This window comes from Lagenorhynchus albirostris, chromosome 6 (genome assembly GCF_949774975.1).
Source record: "Lagenorhynchus albirostris chromosome 6, mLagAlb1.1, whole genome shotgun sequence".
In the NCBI taxonomy this organism is placed as follows: Eukaryota; Metazoa; Chordata; class Mammalia; order Artiodactyla; family Delphinidae; genus Lagenorhynchus; species Lagenorhynchus albirostris.
In genome coordinates, this window is record NC_083100.1 from 38,486,288 (window position 1) to 38,508,488 (window position 22,201).

General features: G+C 36.1%; 1 protein-coding gene across 1 annotated transcript in view; it reads right to left on the reverse strand.

Annotated features, from left to right (window-relative positions):
* LOC132522203 (coiled-coil domain-containing protein 150-like) overlaps positions 1-22,201 on the reverse strand; it is a 69,747-nt gene that overhangs the window by 39,384 nt on the left and 8,162 nt on the right. The window contains exons 3-9 of the mRNA XM_060152402.1: positions 19,034-19,102; positions 13,520-13,636; positions 7,639-7,731; positions 5,419-5,526; positions 3,038-3,162; positions 2,610-2,787; positions 1,984-2,052 (exon numbers count right to left, since the gene is read on the reverse strand). Of these exons, the coding sequence (XP_060008385.1) occupies positions 1,984-2,052; positions 2,610-2,787; positions 3,038-3,162; positions 5,419-5,526; positions 7,639-7,731; positions 13,520-13,636; positions 19,034-19,054 (711 nt within the window). The 5' untranslated portion in view covers positions 19,055-19,102. The remainder of the gene's footprint in view (positions 1-1,983; positions 2,053-2,609; positions 2,788-3,037; positions 3,163-5,418; positions 5,527-7,638; positions 7,732-13,519; positions 13,637-19,033; positions 19,103-22,201) is intronic.

Consider the following 22,201-nt stretch of genomic DNA (forward strand, 5'->3'; position numbering starts at 1 on the left):
ATGGTTAAAAGATTTGAAGAGACACTTTAAGTTGCTGATGGCAAATAAGCAGATGAAAAGGTACTCAATATTACTAGTCACTGGAGAAAAGCAAAGTACACCACAATGACATACCCCTACACACCAATCAGAATGGCTGAAACTAAAAGAACTGACAATGCCAAGTGCTCGTGAGAGTGCAGAGAAACTGGAACTCATATATTCCTGGTAGGAATGCAAGATGGCACACATCCTTTGGAAGACAGTTGAACATATATTTACTGTAGGGTCTAGAAGTCCAACTCCTGATATGTATCCAAGAGAAATAAAAATACATGTTCACATATGAATATTTATACAGGTTTTTTCATAACTGCCAACATCTGGAAACAACCCAAATGTTCTTCAATTGGCAAATGGGTAAAGAAACTGTGATATAACAGAACATAAACTACTGATACATACAGTAACATGCATGAATCTCAAATCTCAAATGTTTTATACTAAATAAAAGAAGCCAGACTTATAATGTTACATATTGTATGATACCATTTATATGATATTCTGGAAAAGATATAACTACAGGGATAGAAAAACAGATCAGTGGTTGCCAGGGGATGGGGATGGAGGAAGAGGCTGACTACTAAAAGGCACAAGGGAACTTTCCGGGGTGATAGAAATGTTCTATATTTCAATTGTTGTGGTGGTGGTTACATGATTGTGTTTGTCAAAGCTCACAGAACTGTACAGTAAAAAAAAGGGTGAATTTCACTCTAATTTATAACTCAATAAGCCTGACTTTAAGAAAACATAGCTTTACAATGAGTACACATGTAAAAAATATCAAGTTAGGCCAAAAAACGGAACTCTGTAGAAGCACTGTCATTTGGCTTAATAGAACCTCTCTAACGAGCAAGTATCTTTCAGCCCCATGTACACTTAGTCTACATTAAAACAAATGAAATCAGACAAGCAAAATAATAATACCATGTTTTAATCACAAATAGCATTTGCCTTAGCCATGAAATATTCACTAGCATTTTAAAGCTAAAAGTATTAATGAACTTAATAGTATCCACCAAATTCCCAAATTTTAAAAAACATATTTGAGGCCACATTGACACCAGCAAAGTCCTTCCACAGGAAGTCAGCTTTATTTAAAAGATTTTTTGGGTGGACTGTTTTCAAATCACTAGATATGAGTGACTAAACCACAGAAGGTACCTGCCAGCTTAGTGAACTGTCTTTGAGCTCCAGCTCAGAATTTAGCTTTTCTTCTCTCCCCAGTTCTTAAACTAAAAGTTCACATATATGGTACTAAGAATGCTATTTAGTTGAGTCAAGAAACAGTCAAGGCTTGATGACTATATCCGACACCTGTTGCTGGGTTTATTGAATGGGGATGGGCTGATAGTCCTTGATGCTCCAGATATATTCTCTAGATGATAGTGATACATAATCTTTACCCTCTTCAAATTTTGAAATGCAAAGAGCAATGTCTTAAAGATTTTTTTTGTTTGAATAAGGATTGTATTTGTTTCTCTGGCCATTCTACCTTCATAGAACCCAGAAAGGGGTATCTCACAAATAAAGTGGCAAGTGCTAACAAGTTAGGAAGCTTAAATTAGTTTTTTTTAAAAAAAAACAAAAAACAAAGAAAAACACCAGCATCGTCAGCAATCATGCCTTTGCAGCCCACAGGCCCATTAGCTCACTCTCAGGGGACTCCCTGGCTAAGCTACTCGGTGAACACTAGGGTCCGAGGCAGTGATGACTCACTGGCAAACACGAGATGCTCAACAAGCAAACATTCCCCAGACGCAGCCTTATGCTGAAGTGACTGGAGTGCTCCAAGTGCATCCAGCTTCGTGGCTTCTCTATTTCCCCCATGTTTTGGTATTCAACAAAATAACCCATCTCCTCATTAAGATAAGCTGATACAGGAGGCAGCAATACAGAAGGAATTAAATATAATGACATAACAACAAATAAAATGTGGAATACCTTGCTTTTAGCTAATTCCTTTTCCAAGTTGCATTTTTCTTCTGCTATTTCTTTCTCGGTTTTATTAACCTGCCCAAGAGAAGGGAAAAAAAAGAAATGGGTCATTTTAAAAACAGCTGACAGGCTCTACTATAGCAGATACACCCTGCATGTCAATTAATACCTACACTGCAGAGGTAGCACATCCATTCAGAAAAGGGGCCACTCGGGGAGTCTCTGAGGCAGAGCAGACTTCACAAATAGCCCTGAAATTAGAGAGACACGTCTACATGTCAGACTCTGCTGGTTCTTTCCTAACTAGGAAGACAGGGCTGTTTCCCCTTACATTGTTTCCGCTACACTGTCCCACTCCTACTGGGAAAATCGAGTTTTAAATCTGACTCCTTAACTAACATGAGGATGTGTGAATGGTTAGTTAACATTCACTCATGCTATATAAGGGTAACTATTTGGCACAGTGCACTCACATGCTAAAAGACACAGATTAGCCACCCAAAGATCTCTTTCATGGGCAACTCAGACAAACTGCATCTGGGTTGTATTTCTTGTCTTTTGCACTTACAATAAAATTTTAAAACAAGATTACCACCACAACCAGGAGGTAACATAAATCTGCCTCTACCTACCTCTCTCTGAAGTCCTTCTTTCTCCTCTAGCAGAGAGGTCTTCTCTTGTATTGATGCTTCCAGTTCACTTCGCAATCTTGCAATAGTTGATTCTAGCAGCTCTTTTTGTACAGCTGCCCTCTTCTCAGCATCCTGTGCTTTCTGGATACACTGGTTATGCTCAAGGATTAAATGGTCCCTGCAGGAAGAGAACAAGGAGATATGAAAGCTGAACGAGAGTTTTTCTTTAACAGAAAGACTAAATGTTCTTACAGAACATATGTCCTGCCTGAGAGCAGTTACCGAAATGTTCTAACAAAACTAGTTGCTTTAGGGCAGTCTTTATTTTTGTGACTGGCCCAGCAAATGCAGAATTAAACATTTTCATTAAAGATAAGAAATACAAATGCAAAAACAAAAGATGCAAAAGTTGCCCACAGTTTACTTACAGATGCATTTGGAGTTGTGTTTTCTCATTCTGAACAGTCTGTAGCTCATTTGTGATACTGGCATGGGCTGCATCCAGCAGTAAGTTTTGTTCTTGAAATGTCTGTGTCATCATTTTCTGTTCTTCCTGAGTGTTAGCAGCAATATTAAAAGTTGAGATGCCAGAAGTCATTTGATAGGGTATCACTCTAAACAACTGATCAAAGATACTGATACTTACAAAAGACAAATTTAATTTATATAAATAAAACTCCTTTTTAAAAGAATTTATCTTAATGTCCAGCTTGCTCTTTGTACCTACCCTGACCTGACCACAATTCTATCATTTTATAACTCTTCTAGCCAATAATCAAGATGCATTATTTATCCAGCTTGCTGCAAAATTTATAAAACTCCTAACATGAACAAATTTTTAGATACCATGTATAAAATAGACAACGGATAGGAACATACTGTATAGCACAGGGAACTCTACCTAATGCACTGTGGTAACCTAAATGGGAGGGAAGTCCAAGAGGGAGGGGATATCTGTATGTGTATGGCTGATTCATTTTGTTGTGCAGTGGAGGCTGACACAACATTGTAAAGAAACCATACTCCAAAAAAGATTTTTTAAAAACTATATTAAGTATATTTTGGTACTTCAAAATTTCAACATGATACTATATTTTAAAAAGTAAAACAGGGGCTTCCCTGGTGGCGCAGTGGTTGAGAGTCCACCTGCCGATGCAGGGGACACGGGTTCGTGCCCCGGTCCGGGAAGATCCCACATGCCGCGGAACGGCTGGGCCCGTGAGCCATGGCCGCTGAGCCTGCGCGTCCGGAGCCTGTGCTCTGCAATGGGAGAGGCCACAACAGTGAGAGGCCCGCGTACCACAAAAAAAAAAAAAAAAAAAAAAAAAAAAGTAAAACAATATCAACGTATATAAAGTGAAATGATCGCTCCACCTCTATCTCCCCCACATCTCTTCCAAATAATTCCATTCTCCAGGGAAAATCATGTTTCATAGTTCAGTGAAATTCTTTTGACAGTATCTGAAATTGCACTCAGATACTGCTACAGCAAAAGTCTATAACTGTTTTGCACAATTTTCTCTGGCTACTATTTTCAATTATCAAAACAGCATTTTTATGCACACCTCCTCTACCTACAATTTATAAAGCTTTTGTAAATATAGTACATATTAATAATTATATTTGTAAACATATTTTAAAACACTTCTTTTTGAACAATATTTGATTGCAAGGTAAACCTTCACACCTTCATACTTGGTAAAATGGGATCTCACTTGTGTCACATTCCAAAGTATTAAAATGTTTGTGAAAGTGTTACATACATAAGTCACATTATTCAGTCTACTAAATTGTAAGTTCCATGAAAGTAGGGACTTGTCTTGTTCACTGCCATAATTCTATCTAGATCTAGCAACATACTTGCATGAGATAAACACTAAATGCTTGCTGAATAAAAAATACTTATTGAGTACCTGTTATGTGCAAAACACGCTTAGCCCTATGGGTAATAACAAAGATATGTAAGACAATGTCCTAGGAATGTAGTACAGGAAATGAGCCATGCACATAAACTATTACTATAGGATGCAGAACAAGAGAAGCAACATAACATAAATGATTAAAAACACTGAGTCTGGAGTCAAATCTAGATTTAAATGTGGCTCCACCCTATACTAGCTGGGTGATTTTGGGCAAGTTGATTAACTTCTCTAAATCTTATTTTTATTATCTGTAAAACAAGGATGACAAATATCCCTTTACGTAACTGCTAGGATTAAAGAAGGTAATATATATAAAATCCTTAGCACAATGCTTGGTATGTAGTAAGTATGCTCAAAAAAAAAAAAAAAGAGAGAGCCTTATTATTACAGCCTGTTTAGTGTCCTAGAAGTAGAAATTAAAAGACAAAACTGATTCTTTCTGATTGGTGTGATCACGCTTCTGGGTGAAAGTGAGTCTCAAAGAATGAACACAATCTCAAACAGTTGAAAATGAAGTAAAGACCATTCTCAGCAGAGGGAATGGCATAAGCAAAATGGGAAAGCACAGGTCTTTGGGGAAAAGGTAAATACTTTAGGGTCAGTCATAAGTATTCTCCATGATTCTATCAATACTGGGACAGGTAATTACTTTTCCTAAAGTAATGATATTTGAGAAGAAACCATTAAGAAAGCATTGAGTGTAAGGCCAAATGACCCCTCTGATGAAAACAGAAAACAATTAAAAAATAAAATAATTCAAAAAATCCTTGAAACTAATTGCTAAAATATTTTATGTATCCAGTTGGCTATTTGTATTTCCTAATCTCTTAGCCAAGGAGGCTTCCTGATGACTCTACCAGAAATTAACTAGTGTTAAAAATGAATACCTGCAGAATGGCTTGGTGGTCAGCAATGATTCTGGTATTTTCCATTCTAACAGTCTGAAGCATTCTGTTCAGCTCTGAACACTTTCTAGTCAGTTGGTCATTCAAAACCTAAGACAACATATACAGCAAATCACAGATCTCTCCAATAAATAAGTCTTTTTACTTACGTATCATCATTTTTAACAATGGCATAGTATTTCACCATACATGTGAACCTAATCCCAATTGATATTTCACTAGATTATAAAATACTTTCAAATATTTGCAGTCATCATCCTAAACAACTGTAAATTAAAAGGGGAAATTTGTTGATACAGTGGAACAACTGAAGCATTTGGCAGTTTACCAATCTTCCATTCTTCATAATTTTGAATGCTGGTCAATTACAGCAAGACATCTACAGAATGGAATTTACAATGTAGATGCATGGCCAATGTTTCATTCTCAAAACTGGATGATGAGCTTTCAGAATTGTTTAGCTGATAACAAAATATCTAAGCTCCTTCATCACCAATTACAGTATTCAAAAAAGCAAAATACAGATCACTGTGCCATTTCACAAGATTAACCTTCCAAAATAAAACAAAAATCTTTTCTGTAACATATCTATCATACATGTAGTTAGTTTATAATTCTCTTGCCCTTTTGGTATTTTGAAATTTGTATTCCTGTGGAAAGTATTTACCTTAATTCTCAGTTATTTTTGCAAAGTATATTTGGTAAGGATCTTATGTTTTAATGTATAAACTCTTTAAGGATGGGGCAAATAACTCTGAAGGGTTAATAGAAAAAACACTCAAAAAAACAGTAACAAGAAAGGAGAGATAAAGATTATCTGGACAGCATCATAAGTGGGACAGCATCATAAGACAGAAATACATTCATGGGCATTTTAAAGTTATAACCAGATGCACAAACTACTTATCAAGGAATACTTGGAGGTAAGACAGAGGAGAACTCTTGCTCCTTGAAAAGAAATAGCTAATTTTCTTTACAGCTAGATTGCTGGGCTCAAATTCCAACTGTGTCACTTACTAGTTATATATATATGTATTTTTTTTAATTTATTTTTGGCTGTGTTGGGTCTTCTTTGTTGCATGCTGGTTTTCTCTAGTTGCAGTGAGCAGGGGCTACTCTTCATTGCAGTGCGTGGGCCTCTCATTGCGGTGGCTTCTCTTGTTGCAGAGCACGGGCTCTAGGCTCAAGGGCTTCAGTAGTTGTGGCTTGCAGGCTCTAGAGAGCAGGCTCAGTAGCTGTGGCACACGGGCTTAGCTGCTCTGCAGCATGTGGGATCCTCTCGGACCAGGGCTTGAACCCTGTTCCTTGCATTGGCAGGCGGATTCTTAACCACTGTGCCACCAGGGAAGCCCTAGCTATATTATTAAACCTCTCTGTATATCAACTTTCTTATCTTTAAAATGGGAATAATAATAGTTCTAAAGAAGTGCTATTGAGAGGATTACAGTTTGTTAGTAACATAAAGTGCTTAGAATTGTGCCATGACTGTAGTATGGATTCAGTGAATGTTAACTATCATTTATAGTAAGAGTAGTAGTAACTGTTATTATTTTATGAAAGATCACATTTTGTATTTTCTTTATCATAAAGAGAGCATAACAACACTATGATCCTAACATTGAAATAATCAAATTGTACTAACAAAAAATTCTTTTAAACGATCGATACTATTTCTTTGGGCCCTATGAGAAATAACTCAGTTGCTTGCATATGTGGTGACTCCTCTCCATGTACATGCATATACAGAAAACATCAGCTGAATTTGGGAGCCACTATCCCACATAAAATGATTACACATAACTCCAAAATCAGCAAGTATTTATTAGGTTCCTACTGTGCTTTGCCATAGAAGATACAAAGAAAGTATAAGATAGCCCTTGGCATTGAACTGCTTAGAGTTTCATAGGGGGAAATAAAAGGCATATATTTAGTGAGTAAATTAGAAAGCAAACAACGCAAAGTTTAAACTAGTGCATGTTTTAGCAGTATATCTCAAATACCTACGTATCATAGGAATTTAGAGGGTGAAATGGGAAATGTAGTTAATTTGATGATGTTTCACAAATGAAGTAAACCTTATAGAAATAAAAATTTTGGATGATGGCAATGGTATGAATTCATGTAACCAGAATTAATCTTGGTTCTTGGTTCTTTAACTGAACAAAATTAACATCTAAACACTAGAGAAATGGGAAGATTTACCTGTGCTTTTTCTGATGCTTCATGAAGGGATATTATTTCAGACCTCAAATATGCATTTTCTTCATGTTCCTTGTTGAAAGACATCTGTATATTCTACAGGAAAAAAAATAAAAAAGAATTTCTCTTTTTCTACATGTAAAAGCTATTAACATGTATCTCTATCAAAATACCTGTTCTGTATTGTGGCTAGTACCAGTTCAAGTTCTAATATACATAGATAAGTGTCTTATAAAGGATTTTTTAAAATCTTGATATATACAACTCCCAAACTTCTCTTAACTTATAAATTATTTATCAAAACTATTTATTAAAAATATTCTCATACTGGGACTCCAATTAGAAAGAATTTGCCTAAAAACAAACCTTGATATTTACCTAGTATCCTTATGTCAAAAAAATTCTACTCTCTAAGATGAAATATTTTTAGTTTATGTTACATACACATTTCTTCCTATTAGCAGCATGAGCTTATTATTTCAAAGAAACACATGCAAGGATCTTTTAAAATTATAAGTAGGGGAAGAGATTTTCATCAAAGAATACCTGAGGGTGGAGCAGAAGAAAGCACCTTTGTTCTGTGAAAAAAAATGTTCTCTTTGAGATGAGGGAAAGGCGATAGGGATGTGAGTTGTGGGCTGGGTTTTACCTAATAGGTACTTAGTCAAATGGGGAAGAACAAAGTCTAAGTCCTCTCCCTTCAGAGAGAGAACCACTTTTCTAGCTTTCCAGAAGAAGCATCTCAAGAAAAGTTAACATCATATAACATCTACACCATGAGATTGATTTAGAAATGTCTTGATATAAAAGTAGTAACATTTATTCTATTTTTTATTTTTTATTGTGGTAAAATACACATAACAAAATTTATCATTTTAACCATTTTTAAGTCTTTTTAATGAAATGTCTTTTTTATTGAAGTATAGTTGATTTACAATATTGTGTTAGCTTCAGGTGTACAGCACAGCGATTCAGTTATATATAATAATAATATTAATATTATATACAAATATAATTATATTATTATATAATTACATATAATAATATGTATTCTTTTTCAGATTCTTTTCCCCTGTAGGGGAAAGGGGCGGGGAAGGATAAATTAGGAGGTTGGGATTAACATATACACACTACTATATATAAAACAGATAACCAGCAAGGGCCTACTGTATAGCACTATACTCATTTTAACTATTTCTAAGAGTAAGTTCACTTAAAACTATTTAAGTGTTAAGTGTTAAATTCAGTGGTAGTAAGTACCTACATTCATGTTGTTGATAAACCATCACCAAAAATAGTTACTATTTCTTACATTTCATAAAAAAAGCTTCACAACAATTCATTTGCAATAGGTATAAAATGCAAATAAGTCTCATTAGTTTTGCCAATTCACCTTTTTTCAAACTATAATAATCTGCATGAAATACTTCCTAATACCCAGTTGACAACAGTTCTGGATATACACTCATTTACACTGAAACTTTTTTTAATAAAGATTTTAGGAGAATCAGAAGGACTGTAAACCAACACGAGTGAGGAAATACTATTTAGTGAAGAGATGAAAGAAAACCTCTGTACTCAAAACCTCCCTTATTTTCTTCAACCAACTTGGAAATGAGGTCATCTCTAGAAACTAAAAACAAAAAAAGTCCACATAACTATGATGATAACTTACAACTACATTGAAATCACATGGTATTTTCCCTGAGAAACTTTGATTTAAAAAAAATTTGTTTTAGTCTGTATTTTGCAGAAATAAGGAGAACGCAAGTATGTCTATCATATTTTTATAGACTGGAAACTAAATCCTGAAATTATCAAGAAACTAGTCCACAGTCACGTACAATGGTAAATGAGGTCACATTTTACTCAATGCACAGATGATGACGAGTCTGAGGGATTTCAAGACAGAGAGGCACACAGTCAAAAAGATCAAAAAGCCTTTTGTTAGATTACTCTGACCAAGGCTCAATAAAGACAGGGAGATCAGTTTAGTAGCTGTTGCAGTAACCCAAGTGTAAAACAATGACAGCTGGCTCTGAGGTAATGATGCAGAAGGAAAAGACTTGTGAAAAGCAAGCAGGGAGAACTGTCAGGACTTGGTGACTGACCGGTGGGGTAAAGGCAGTAGATGAGTCAAGGAAAATATCTAGTGTACAGACCTGGACAGTGGGGGTGGTTGGTGGATTCTAACAGGGAATTCAGGGCAAGGAGCAGGTTTGGAGGATATAATAAGTAAAAATGACTGCAACACTTAAGCTTTCATCATGTGTTTTGAGGTATCTGCAAAGCATCTAAATATAGATGATTAGTTGGCAGTAAAATACCATCTGGAGCTCAGGAGGATGATTTGGTGTGGGAAAAAAAAAGATTTGAAACCACTCAGAGTACGTATATACAGTGAAAATAAAACCAAAGGCAGAAATAGGAGAACAGTTTGGCACTGTATACTAGTAGCCAAGAGATATAAACTTTTCTGAGGTTAATGTTTGGCTTCATAAAAAATTCATAAAGATCTATTAGTTTTGTTTCACTTAAAAATTCTAAAGCCAGAAAATTATAAAACACATAAAAACCCATTTTATTTATGATATACTCAGAAAAACTGTACTTCTTGAAAATGAGTCCAAGACTCGTTTTAAATAAATTCTAATTTAACATATATGAAGGATCAAAAAGATAAACTACATGATCTATTTTGAAAATTCCACTAATCAAAGAAAGACTAAAAGGGGAATGTTTATCCTACTTCGGAGAACAATTTAATCACTTTAATTAATGTGTGTGTAATACACACACATATACACACATATATATATAATGTTTATTGCTAATAAATAAAATAAACAATTATTAATAAATAAGTACACTTTAAAATTCATTGAAGCAAATAGCTAAAGGCATTCCTTTCATTAATCTAGTTAGAATAACTAGTTGTACCTTAAAGTAATAAAATTGCATGCATGTAAAGCATCTATTATTCAATATGAAGCATATAGCTGGTATTCAGACAGGCTTCCTTTTTAAATGTTAATTTGAATTACTGTTATTCTAATCTCAATGTTTTTAATGGTCTTCCATATATTCTTACAAAATTCCAAAATAAAGCATTAATCCATTAAGAAAGTCATATTTTAAAAAATCACTTAATCAGAAGGACAACTAATATAATAGAAAGAGCTGTGTTTTAGTCCCAGCTATTCTGTTTACTGTGGGTCCTTCACTATAGATCTTTTTATCCTTTTGTAGAATGGCGTATATTTTCTTATCTTTCTCACAAGTTTGCTGTAAGGCTCAAATGGGATAATGTGGTAGTACAATAAAATGTAACGTATTTTTGTAGGCATGCCATCACAGGAAGGCAGAAAATTATTTAGGGGCATTATCAGTGGGAATTTCACAGAATAATTCATTACTCAACAACTATATGGAAAAAGAATACTTTCTGCTAAAAGCAATAAGTAAAAGCATTGAATGGATTACCCTTTATGTTTTTTTTTCTTTAATTTTCATTTCCCTTTTGGTATTCCCTGTCCTCATTACAGCCACAGAGCAGGGAAGCCACAGTGGCAAGAACATTGGGTTTGGAGTTAGAAGATCTAGGTTGAGCCTCACCTCACCATTTATTCATTTTGTAACTTTAGGAATTACAGATCGTTTTGTGTATTACATGAGATAATGTACGTGAAAGCCCTGTGTAAATCATGAAGTGTTATTCATGCGTAAAGCACTGCACTGGAACTCTGTGTGATCTCTATAGTGAGATCTACCTGAAAACTGCTGTTACAATTATATATTAACAAACAGTAGTCTGATAAGGGCTGTTGGGCTGGAAGAAGCATGTCTCTGAGCGACCTGGGATCAAGTCTAGACACTTCCATTTCCTAGCTCTGTCACCTTTTAGGACTCTTTTTTTAAAAAACAGATGGTTTTTTCCTCCTCAAACGAGTAGTTAATCTAACCTCTCTTTATGGTACCTTACAACTAGCCATTTCTACAAATACAAGTTGACCACAATAGGTTGATAACCTGAAGAATGGAGAGTTTGACATGATAAATCATTAGAATCAGTAGGGGAGCAAGGATTAATGACCTCATTTCCTTATTAGCATTCTATTATCCAATATTCAATCTAGATTTATAGAAGCCAAATGTTCCCAAGTCCACAGTTAAATAAACCTGAAAAAAATCCACATAAGTTTACAATTAAGATGGTCAAATTCTATTTTATTACCAACATTCTCTGTCTTTCTCAGTGCCACAGATAAAAAGGAAATCAGCAACTTTTTACATTCAGGTCTGTGGGAAATACCAGTAACACTGGCCACTTCGAGAATTTGGAATCTTAAAGAGTTTTCACATGAAATCTCAAAAAACTAACAAAAGTGTAATTTCTAGCATCTGTTTTCATACCTAGATCAGACTTGAGCTGTGAGGTAGCGGTCTCCAACTCCCCTTTCTGTTGTCGCTCCTGTGCCAGTAGTTCTTGGTTGGTCTGAATAGAAATGCGTTAGGGCAATGCAGTTTTGCTGCAAAATTTGCACCTGAAATCGTATAAGAAAAACTCCTTTTCTGTAAGGTAAAGATTTCTACTAAGCTAACTTATAGCACAGGCGTAAGGCAGATTTTTCTGATCTTAATGTTCCTGGAGGAAGAAGCGGTGTTTATGTGTTACAGTTAAAGATCTCAACAGAGTGCAGTGTCTTACAGCAGTGCTGTCCAGAAGAACTTTCGGTGCACTCTTCAACAGTGTCTTACAGCAGTGTCTTACAGCAGTGCTGTCCAGGAGAACTTTCTGTGCACTCTTCAATAGCACTCAAAATGTGGCCAGAGTGAGTGAGGAATTGAATCTTTAATTTTGTTTAATTTTAACAAATAAAATTAATTTTTATTTAAATAGCCACATGTGGCTAGTGCCTACTATATTCGCACTCTAAAGTATAGTAATAAAGGATCATTTGCAAATTCTTTAAGTAGAAACCTCTTTATAATTCCATTGTGAAGGACAGCACTCATTAAAATAATAAAAATTATGTAATCTAATAATAGGTATTATGATTTGAAACTACTAATTGCCTTGGTACTTAGAATTTAAAATATTCTAAATTACATATAGATATTTCAAATAACAACTTTGATGAAAGCAAAAATATTATGCTAAAATAAATAATGAGCCTTGAAAACAGCAATGTAAACACATTCCTGATTATTTGACTTATTCCTTGCTTCAAATGTCAGCTCAGTTTAATCTTTCTTTTCTATGCACATCATATACAATACATATAACATGAGACTAGGTCAGTGCCTTCTAAAATCAATTCTTATAACAGAGATTATATGGTGTAGAGGGAAGGATTCCCTCCCAGGAACTAAGAGTTCACTTCTGTAAAGCCTGAGACAAAATAACCTCTCTGTCCTTAGCTCCCTCATTCATAAATTAAGAGCGCTGGACTAAATGGTGTCTGAGTCCTTTCTTATTTTGCACTAAAATTTTAAAAATTGTAGTAAGAATGTTAATAAAGGAATACTAAAGAAAAGAATTTAGGGCTTCCCTAGTGGCACAGTGGTTGAGTCCGCCTGCCGATGCAGGGGACATGGGATCGTGCCCCGGTCCGGGAAGATCCCACATGCTGCGGAGCGGCTGGGCCCGTGAGCCATGGCCGCTGAGCCTGCGCGTCTGGAGCCTGTGCTCCGCAACAGGAGAGGCCACAGCAGTGAGAGGCCCACGAACCACAAAAAAAAAAAAAGAAAAAAAAAAAAAAAGAGAGAAGAATTTAATAAATCTAGAGGAAATAAGCAAAACTACAGGTTTGTAGGTAAAACATTAGCTTTTCCCTTTTGGTTTCACTTTCCCAACATAAACAAGAAGAGAAAATCTCTCTACCTGTTTCCGTTCCACCTCCACTGTTGATCCCATTTCTTGTATTTTGAGTAGCATGGCTGATCCAGGTTTCTCAACAGATTCCCTTAGGTGCTTCTCTTGAGACAGTTGTCTCCTTAGCTATAGAGCAACACTGCAGTTAGGCAAGACCAAGGGAACTTCATAGCAGTTTAACAAAGATCAAAGTCACCATGAAAAGTTTACCAGACATGCCAACTCACCCCCATTCTTCGTTCATTTATGATTACTCAGAAACATGCTTTTGTTTCTCCCTAACGGATAACCTTCTAGGAAATGCAGAGTCAAATTTGTTACCCTCATCTTCCTACTGTGTTAAGTCTGTTTTCCAAACTGTGGGTCAAGACGAATTAGTAAGTTGCAAGAAGCACTTGAAAAAGGCGGGGGAGAAAAGAATAGAAAGAAAATAGCAGAGCACATAGCAAGTGGTAAGGAAGGGTAAGTACTGCTTCATGAAATGTTTGTGTATATGTATGTATGTATGGTGTTGCAGTGTAAAATATGTCTTACAATGTATTGCTGTCAAGTTTGAAAAACACTAATATGTCTTAGTATATGTATTTTCTGTATTTCTCTATTTTCTAACTTTATTTTTTAACTCTTTATTTTCCTGTATTGTGATTTATTCACATATATATATATATATATTTATTCCATATTGGAACTTAAAGATCAAAACAAATAATGAAGTAGTTGTCAAGCAGCAGACAAAAACAACACTCAAGAATTTGGGTACACTGACCTTATTTCTATCAATAAATGACTATAAAATGAGTCAGATAAAGATAAAAAGAAGGTTAAGAGTCTCTTTTATCATGAAGTAAAGAAATCCTTTCTAATTTAAATGGGAACTGAAAAATGCTGTTCCTTTTATGAAGTGACGTTAAATTGAAAGAATTTCTTTTTTAATTTATTTACTTATTTATTTATTTTTGGCTGCGTTGGGTCTTCGTTGCTGCGCGTGGGCTTTTTCTAGTTGCGGTGAGTGGGGGCTATTCTTCATTGCAGTGCACGGGTTTCTTGCTGTGGTGGCTTCTCTTGTTGTGGAGCACGGGCTCTAGGTGAGCGGGCTTCAGTAGTTGTAGCGCACGGGCTTAGTTGCTCCACAGCATGTGGGATCTTCCCGGACCAGGGCTTGAACCCATGTTCCCTGCATTGGCAGGTGGATTCTTAACCACTGCACCACGAGGGAAGTTCCAGAAATTCTATTTTTAAACCCCAGTAAACATGATGTAAGAGTGTACTTTATAACTCTTCTCTACATTGTACATATGTACTTTATGTGTTTTCTTAAAGGATGGTATATTTAACAATTTCAGAAGTTTTTAAAAAGTGAAATGAGATGAAAAATATGTTGACATGAAATAGTTACAAGATAGCCCGTTTTGGAAATGTTCTATGATTTTCTTAACCATACACCTAACACTGAACATTTGGATATTTCCAGTGTTTTGCTATTCTAAATACTGTTCTGCTGAACATGCTTGTGAATAAATCTTTCATTGAATTTCTGATTATTTCCTTGGGATAAATCCTACAAAAGGAATCACTAGGTTAAAGGTATAAACATTTTTTAGACTTTTGATACATTTTGTAATTCTCCTTCCAATTTTACCTTATCAGTAGTATTTGAATAAATATCATCAGCACTACAGATTATCACTTTCTTAAATCTTTGCTAATAAATGAAAACAACCCCTTAATATTTTTTTCATTTCTTTGGTTCCTAGTGAGATTAAACATTTTCTAATATGGTTATTAGTTCTTTATATATTTTCTGAACTGTTCTTATCCTTTGCCCTCTGTTTTTTTTAGTCAATTTAAGTTCTTTAAAAGGGAAGATTATTAACTGTCTAGTTTTGTTATGTTTCATTAGTTTTGTTTTATACATGTATAAGATTTTAATTTTTATATGGTCAAACTTATCGAGCTTTTTATAATCTTGTTCCTTCTTTTCAAGATTAGAAATTCCTTCCTTATCCAATAATCAGTTAAATATTAATATTAGAATCTTATTTAAGAATGAGCTATAGTTTTTGCTTTGGGCTATATTTTTCAGGTTTTATTTTAGTATCAGATTATAATCACTTTATAATTTAGAGTAGCATAATATACTTTTCTAAACTCTACATCGAATTATATAGTATAATTTGCTCAAGATATAATTTAAGTGCCTTATAAAGGGAATCTTTATTTGATAATTATACTACTAAGATATTCATCCCTAAAGCATTATGAAGGGCTATCAGTTAATCTATTTCATGTTCATCAGAACCAGATTTTATATATATATATATATATATATATTTATCTCTTAGAAAGATATATACTGCATTTACTTTATCTCTGTATAGTCCTTTATTATGGGCTGAATTGCATCCCTCTGAAATCCATATGTTGAAGGCCTAAACCCCAGTATCTCAAAATATGACTGTGTTTGGAGATAGGGCCTTTAAAGAGTTGTTTAAGTTATGAGGCCACTGGGGTGGGCCCTAATCCAACATGACTGTTGTCCTTATAAGAAGAAATTTGTACACAAAGAGACACCAGGGATGTGTACACAGAGAAAAGACCATGTGAGGACACAGAAAAAAGACAGCCATCTGCAAGCCAAGGAGAAAGGACTCAGGAAAAAACCAAACCTGCTGATGATATCTTGATCTTGAACTTTTCACCTCCAGAATGGTGAGACATAAATTTCTGTTGTTTAAGCCACCAGTCTGTGGTACTTTGTTATGGCAGCCCCAGCAGACTAACACATCCTTCCTGCTTCACATACCCTCAAAATGTCCCTATTTGACTAGCACAGTCCTTCTTCAGGTCCTTGACAAGTTCAATAAAAATTCAATATTTTACTACAGCACCAAGAATTAAGACTTCCCCAATAAAAAAATAATGTTAAGTGGCAATCCAAAGGATAGTCTTTTCAACAAATGGTGCTGGAACAACTAGACATACACATACACAAACTCACCCAAAGAATCTAGATACAGACCTCACACCTTTCACAAAAAATAATTCAAAACCTAAATGTAAAATGCAAAGCTATAAAACTTCTAAAACATAACATAGAAAAATCTAGGTGACCGTGGGTTTGGCAATGATATTTTATGAATAGATATAATACCAAAAGTACAATCCATGAAAAAAATGGATAAGTTGTACTTCATTAAAATTAAAAGCGTCTGGGGCTTCCCTGGTGGCGCAGTGGTTGAGAGTCCACCTGCCGAGGCAGGGGACAAGGGTTCATGCCCCAGTCCGGGAAGATTCCACATGCCGCGGAGCGGCTGGGCCCATGAGCCATGGCTGCTGAGGCTGCGCGTCCGGAGCCTGTGCTCTGCAACGGAAGAGGCCACAGCAGTGAGAGGCCCGTGTACCGCAAAAAAAAAAAAAAAAAAAATTAAAAGCGTCTGCTCTGCAAAAGACACTGTTAAGAGAATGAAAAGATAAGCTACAGATTGGGAGAAAATATTTGTAAAACACAAACTGGATAAAGGATTGGTATCCAAAATATAAAAAGAACTCTAAAAACTCAACAGTAAGAAAAAAACCCAGCTTCAAAGTGGGCAAATGATCTAAGATACCTCACGAAAGAAGATAGACAGATGGCAAATAAGCATATGAAAAGATGTTCAATATCAACTCTGTAGAAAACTGCAAATTAAAACAAGATACTATACACACGCCTATAAAATTGGCAAAAATTCGAAACACTGACAACACAAAATGCTGGTGAGGATGTGGAACAACAGGAACTCTAATTCACTGCTGGTGGGAACACAACATGGCATAGCCACTGCAATAGGTTGGCAATTTCTTAGAAAGCTAAACATAAGCTTATCATAAGTATGAATCATACTGCTAGGTATTTATCCAAAGGAGTTGAAAACTTATGTCCATACAAAAAACTGCATATGAATGTTTACAGCAGCTTTATTCATAACTGCCAAACTTGGAAGCAACTAAGATGTCCTTCAGTAGGTGAATGGATAAACTACAGTACATCCAGACAGTGGATTATTGTACATCCAGACAGTGGATTATTGTTCATTGATAAAAAGAAATGAGCTATCAAACCATGAAAAGACATGGAGGATTAAATGCATATGCTAAGCGAAAGAAGCCAGTCCAAAAAGGCTACATGCTGTATGATTCCAACTAGAGAGACAGTGAAAAGATCAGTGGTTGCCAGGGGCTTGGGGAAAGACAGGGGTGGGGGAGGGAGGCGCGGGGTGATGTGTATGTAGAGCACAGGGCATTTTTAGGGCAGTGAAACTATTCTGTATACTGTGATGACCAAAAAGTAAAACTTAATCTAAACTGTGAATTTAGTAATCATGTATCAAAACTGGTTCATCACAGACTAATACAGAATGTGAATAATGGAGGAAGCTCTGGGGGTGGGGAGAAAGGATATATGGGAACTCTGTTTCTGTGCAATTTTTATAAAAACTTAAAACTGCTCTAAAAAGAATCTATTAAAATAGCCAAAATATTTTTTTAAAGTATGAAACAATATACTCCAACTAACAATGAACAATCATGCTTTTATCAGTAACTATTGGCAAATAAAATACTCTACATGAGAGAATGTCCCAGATAGCTACACTCACCACCCTAAACACACTGAAATTCATAATTTTTAAAATAGTATATCTATTTCTCTGTTTTGTATAACAGGATATTTTAAATATAACTTGATCCTTTTGATTTGGACTAATGTCAACTATTATTCTGTCAGGGAATATTGAGGTTTTTAGGCCACTGTCAAGGTGTATTGAATTGGTAATTCTTCTGACTCTTCCACTGTTTTCAGCTGCAAATTTTTAGTCCGACAACTTTTAGCAGCCACCTACTCCATAATTCCAATCTGTTATCTACTTAAATTTAGACTGAAATGAAAGTTTTAAGGTAAAATTAGATGAGCAGACTTATTAAAAGCTTTTTATTTTAAACACAACTTTAGTGTAAAAGGTCTTTGTATGTCCACTTAACTCTAGTATATGGGCAACTGCATGAGTTTCATGGTAACTGTTTCCCTCCCGGCTCAAAGAGCATTTATTTTTTATTTCTGGGTTTGTGGCAGTATTGAGGTGAAAGGAAGTCTTAATGTCACATATGGGCAGGTATAACTTCATGTGGCATACTTTTAAAATCTTCCTAATAAACAGCCACATATTTTCTTCTTCAATGGTTTCTTTTCATTCTATCCACTTCCTTGACTTCCCCCTCTGCAATTCCAACGTTCCCTTCACCTTCCTTTTTTTTTTTTTTTCTTTTTTTTTTGCGGTATGTGGGCCTCTCACTGTTGTGGCCTCTCCCGTTGCGGAGCACAGGCTCTGGACGCGCAGGCTCAGCGGCCATGGCTCAAGGGCCCAGCCGCTCCGCGGCATGTGGGATCTTCCCGGACCGGGGCACGAACCCGCGTCCCCTGCATCGGCAGGCGGACTCTCAACCACTGCGCCACCAGGGAAGCCCCCAGCTTCCTTTTTATCTTACCTCCTGAATTTTAAGGTTCATTTTACATTTTGTGGTCTTCAGTTCCTCTTCAATAATGGCTGCATTCTTCTAAAATAGAAGGAGAAAAGGTTCTAAATAATCTGAAATGATAAGAAGAAACTGTCTATGGTATATCACAGTTCAAATCTAGACTTTTTGGGGGCAACCTATAAATGCTATTCTGAATGCAGTTATAAACACTTCTTATTATGAGTCTAAAGTAATTATTACAATGAGATATTTAAAGTTATTTTATTACTTTGATTCATGACTTCTATCATTTTCCCTTTCAGATAATTAAAAATTGATTAGTCACATGTACCTCCTATGTAAAATTCAATAATCAGAGGAAAACCTAGTAATTGCTAGACGTTTTTCTTACAGGGTATATTCCTATTTTTTTAAGTACTCCATTTTTTCTAGCCTCAAATATTACCTATGCTTAGGAGTTGAGGATGAAAAACACAGCTTTCACTATTCATTCTTTTATATTATTATTAATGGCACTACAATCTAAGATGTAAAACCTCAAAGCTGTCTTTGCCTTATTCTCTACCTTCAGCCCCTATCCAATACCACATTCTAACATATCTTTCCTCTCAAAATGCCACAACCGTAGTTCAGACCTAATAAAGTCTATGTCTCAAATAAGGCAATGGATTCCTAATTGGTTTTCCTATCTCCAATCTCTTCTCCTATAATTGATACTCTACACTACTGCTAGATTAGTTTTCTTGTTTTCATTATGTCACTTTCTTATCAAAAATTTAATCACTCCCCATAGGATCAAGCCCAACTACTTGATTATTCTTGATTTTGAGATCCTCCATGACGTTATCCCTAGCCAATTTCCAACTTATTTTACACAAACAAATCCTCACTCCTGTCCAGCTAGTTTATGCATTTCCTCCTAACTGCACCCAAGGGAAAGATCTAGGCTCAAATCTGAGTTACACGAAGAAAACAGGCAAATGTGATCTCGGAGAGGTGACTTCTCTCTGATCCCCAGTACACTTATCATTAAAATAGAGACAATAGGGCTTCCCTGGTGGCGCAGTGGTTGAGAGTCCGTCTGCCGATGCAGGGGACACGGGTTCGTGCCCCGGTCCGGGAAGATCCCACATGCCATGGAGCGGCTAGGCCCGTGAGCCATGGCCACTGAGCCTGCGCGTTCGGAGCCTGTGCTCTACAACGGGAGAGGCCACAACAGTGAGAGGCCCGTGTACTGCAAAAAAAAAAAAAAAAAAAAAAAAAAAAGAGAGAGACAACAATATCCTACATCTTGAGGTTTTGCAGAGATTAAACAAAACATGTTTTAAACAAAATAACATCTGTTACACTGCCTGACCTGTGAAGGGAAAACAAAATCATTAGTTTTTTCCCCTAGTCTTATTTTTTGCTGCCTCTGTGTGTGGTCTTTTAAATGTCCTCACCTCACTGCTTTGCCTTCTAAAGGTTCATCTCAACTCCCGTCTCTTCCTTGAAGCCTAGCCTAATCTATTCTAGACAGGACATGAGCACCTTCCCAAACCCACCTGAATATAGAACACTTAGTTGGCAATATTTGCTTATTGTCCTATACGGTCCTTTAATATTTCTTATACCCTTATTTTCTCTCTTTAGTTTCTCCTGCTATGCCTTGTTCTCCTAGATAGCATATAAGCTCTTGAAGAGCACAGACTCCCTCATATCTCGGATCCGCACAGTCACATGTAGAGGGTAGGAATCTATAAATACTCAATTACTGACAGCACACAATGTTATAGGCTATCGATGTAGATAAATTACAGATGTCAAGAATCCTCACACCAACATCACCTATTTTTAAAAGTCAGTTTTATGGGTCTGTTGCCTCCTCCAGCTAACACTTTAACAGTGAGTTTGTATTCCAGAACTCTGGACTCAAACCTTTGTCTCTGAGGCAAGCTGCAGAGTCACAGTCAACCTTTGCACCTCATCTTGTGCCTTGTCTTCTTTCTCTTTTACATCTCTTAGTTGCTGGCGCAAATTCATCACTTCCAGTTGCAACAGCTTCAGGTCCCTGGAATGCTCCTCCTGTATTGTATTCAGTTTTTCCTTCAGAAAATCTATCAGACAGGACAGGAGGGTCATCAAGCAGATTAAAGAAGGTCAGGAAAGGAAAAGAATCATGAACTCATCAAGCACCCACATAGGACCGAATTTCTGATGATTCTCTTCTCTCTATACCTGTTTTCTGTGGGTTCAAATCTTTTTCAGTTTGCAGACGAAGATGTTCATCTTCAAGGACTGGATGAGGCTTTCCAGACGGCACATTCGATTTACCAGAAACTCACAGTTCTTCCATAAAATATCTGTTTTTCCTGAACAAATTATTTCATTCTGGATAGGGCTAATGATGTTCTGGCTCACAGGCTCCTCTAAACATTTTGGAGTTTGCAAGTGGCCTCTGGACAAAGATCCCAATATAACAATATTATAGGGTAATCCCAACCATCGAATCAATGTAACATTTCTACTGAGTATAAAAACTATATTCTTTAGTTAACCAGTATCTGATAGCCTCTGCAAATTTAAACATAGAGAGCACTATTAGGTAAAGAGGATGAGACCAATGTGGGATGGGTAAAGACCACTGATTTTTTTTTTTTTTTTTTTTTTTGCGGTACGCGGGCCTCTCACTGTTTTGGCCTCTCCCGTTGCGGAGCACAGGCTCCAGACGCGCAGGCTCAACGGCCATGGCTCACGGGCCCAGCCCCTCCACGGCACGTGGGATCTTCCCGGACCGGGGCACGAACCCACGTCCCCTGCATCGGCAGGCGGACTCTCAACCACTGTGCCACCAGGGAAGCCCAAGACCACTGATTTTTTAATGGTTATTTTAATTGGAATTTTTTGTAAACTTATTTTGTATGTAAAAGCAAGTGATATATAAAACATGTTAAATGCTAATTCTATAATGGTAAACTAAGAATTAAAGTTAGCGTGGAGGCAGTATTTCACATCCTTTTTAGAAAAGTTTTAAACAAGGTGATAATAAACATTCCCATTTTGTTCTAACATACTCAACACTGGTACAAATTTAATCTTTGCTGAAGAGTTATTTATTCTATGTGTGCTATACCAACTATACTAATTTTAGGTCTTCATAAGAGACATTCAGGAAATACATACGTAATTTTAAAGAAA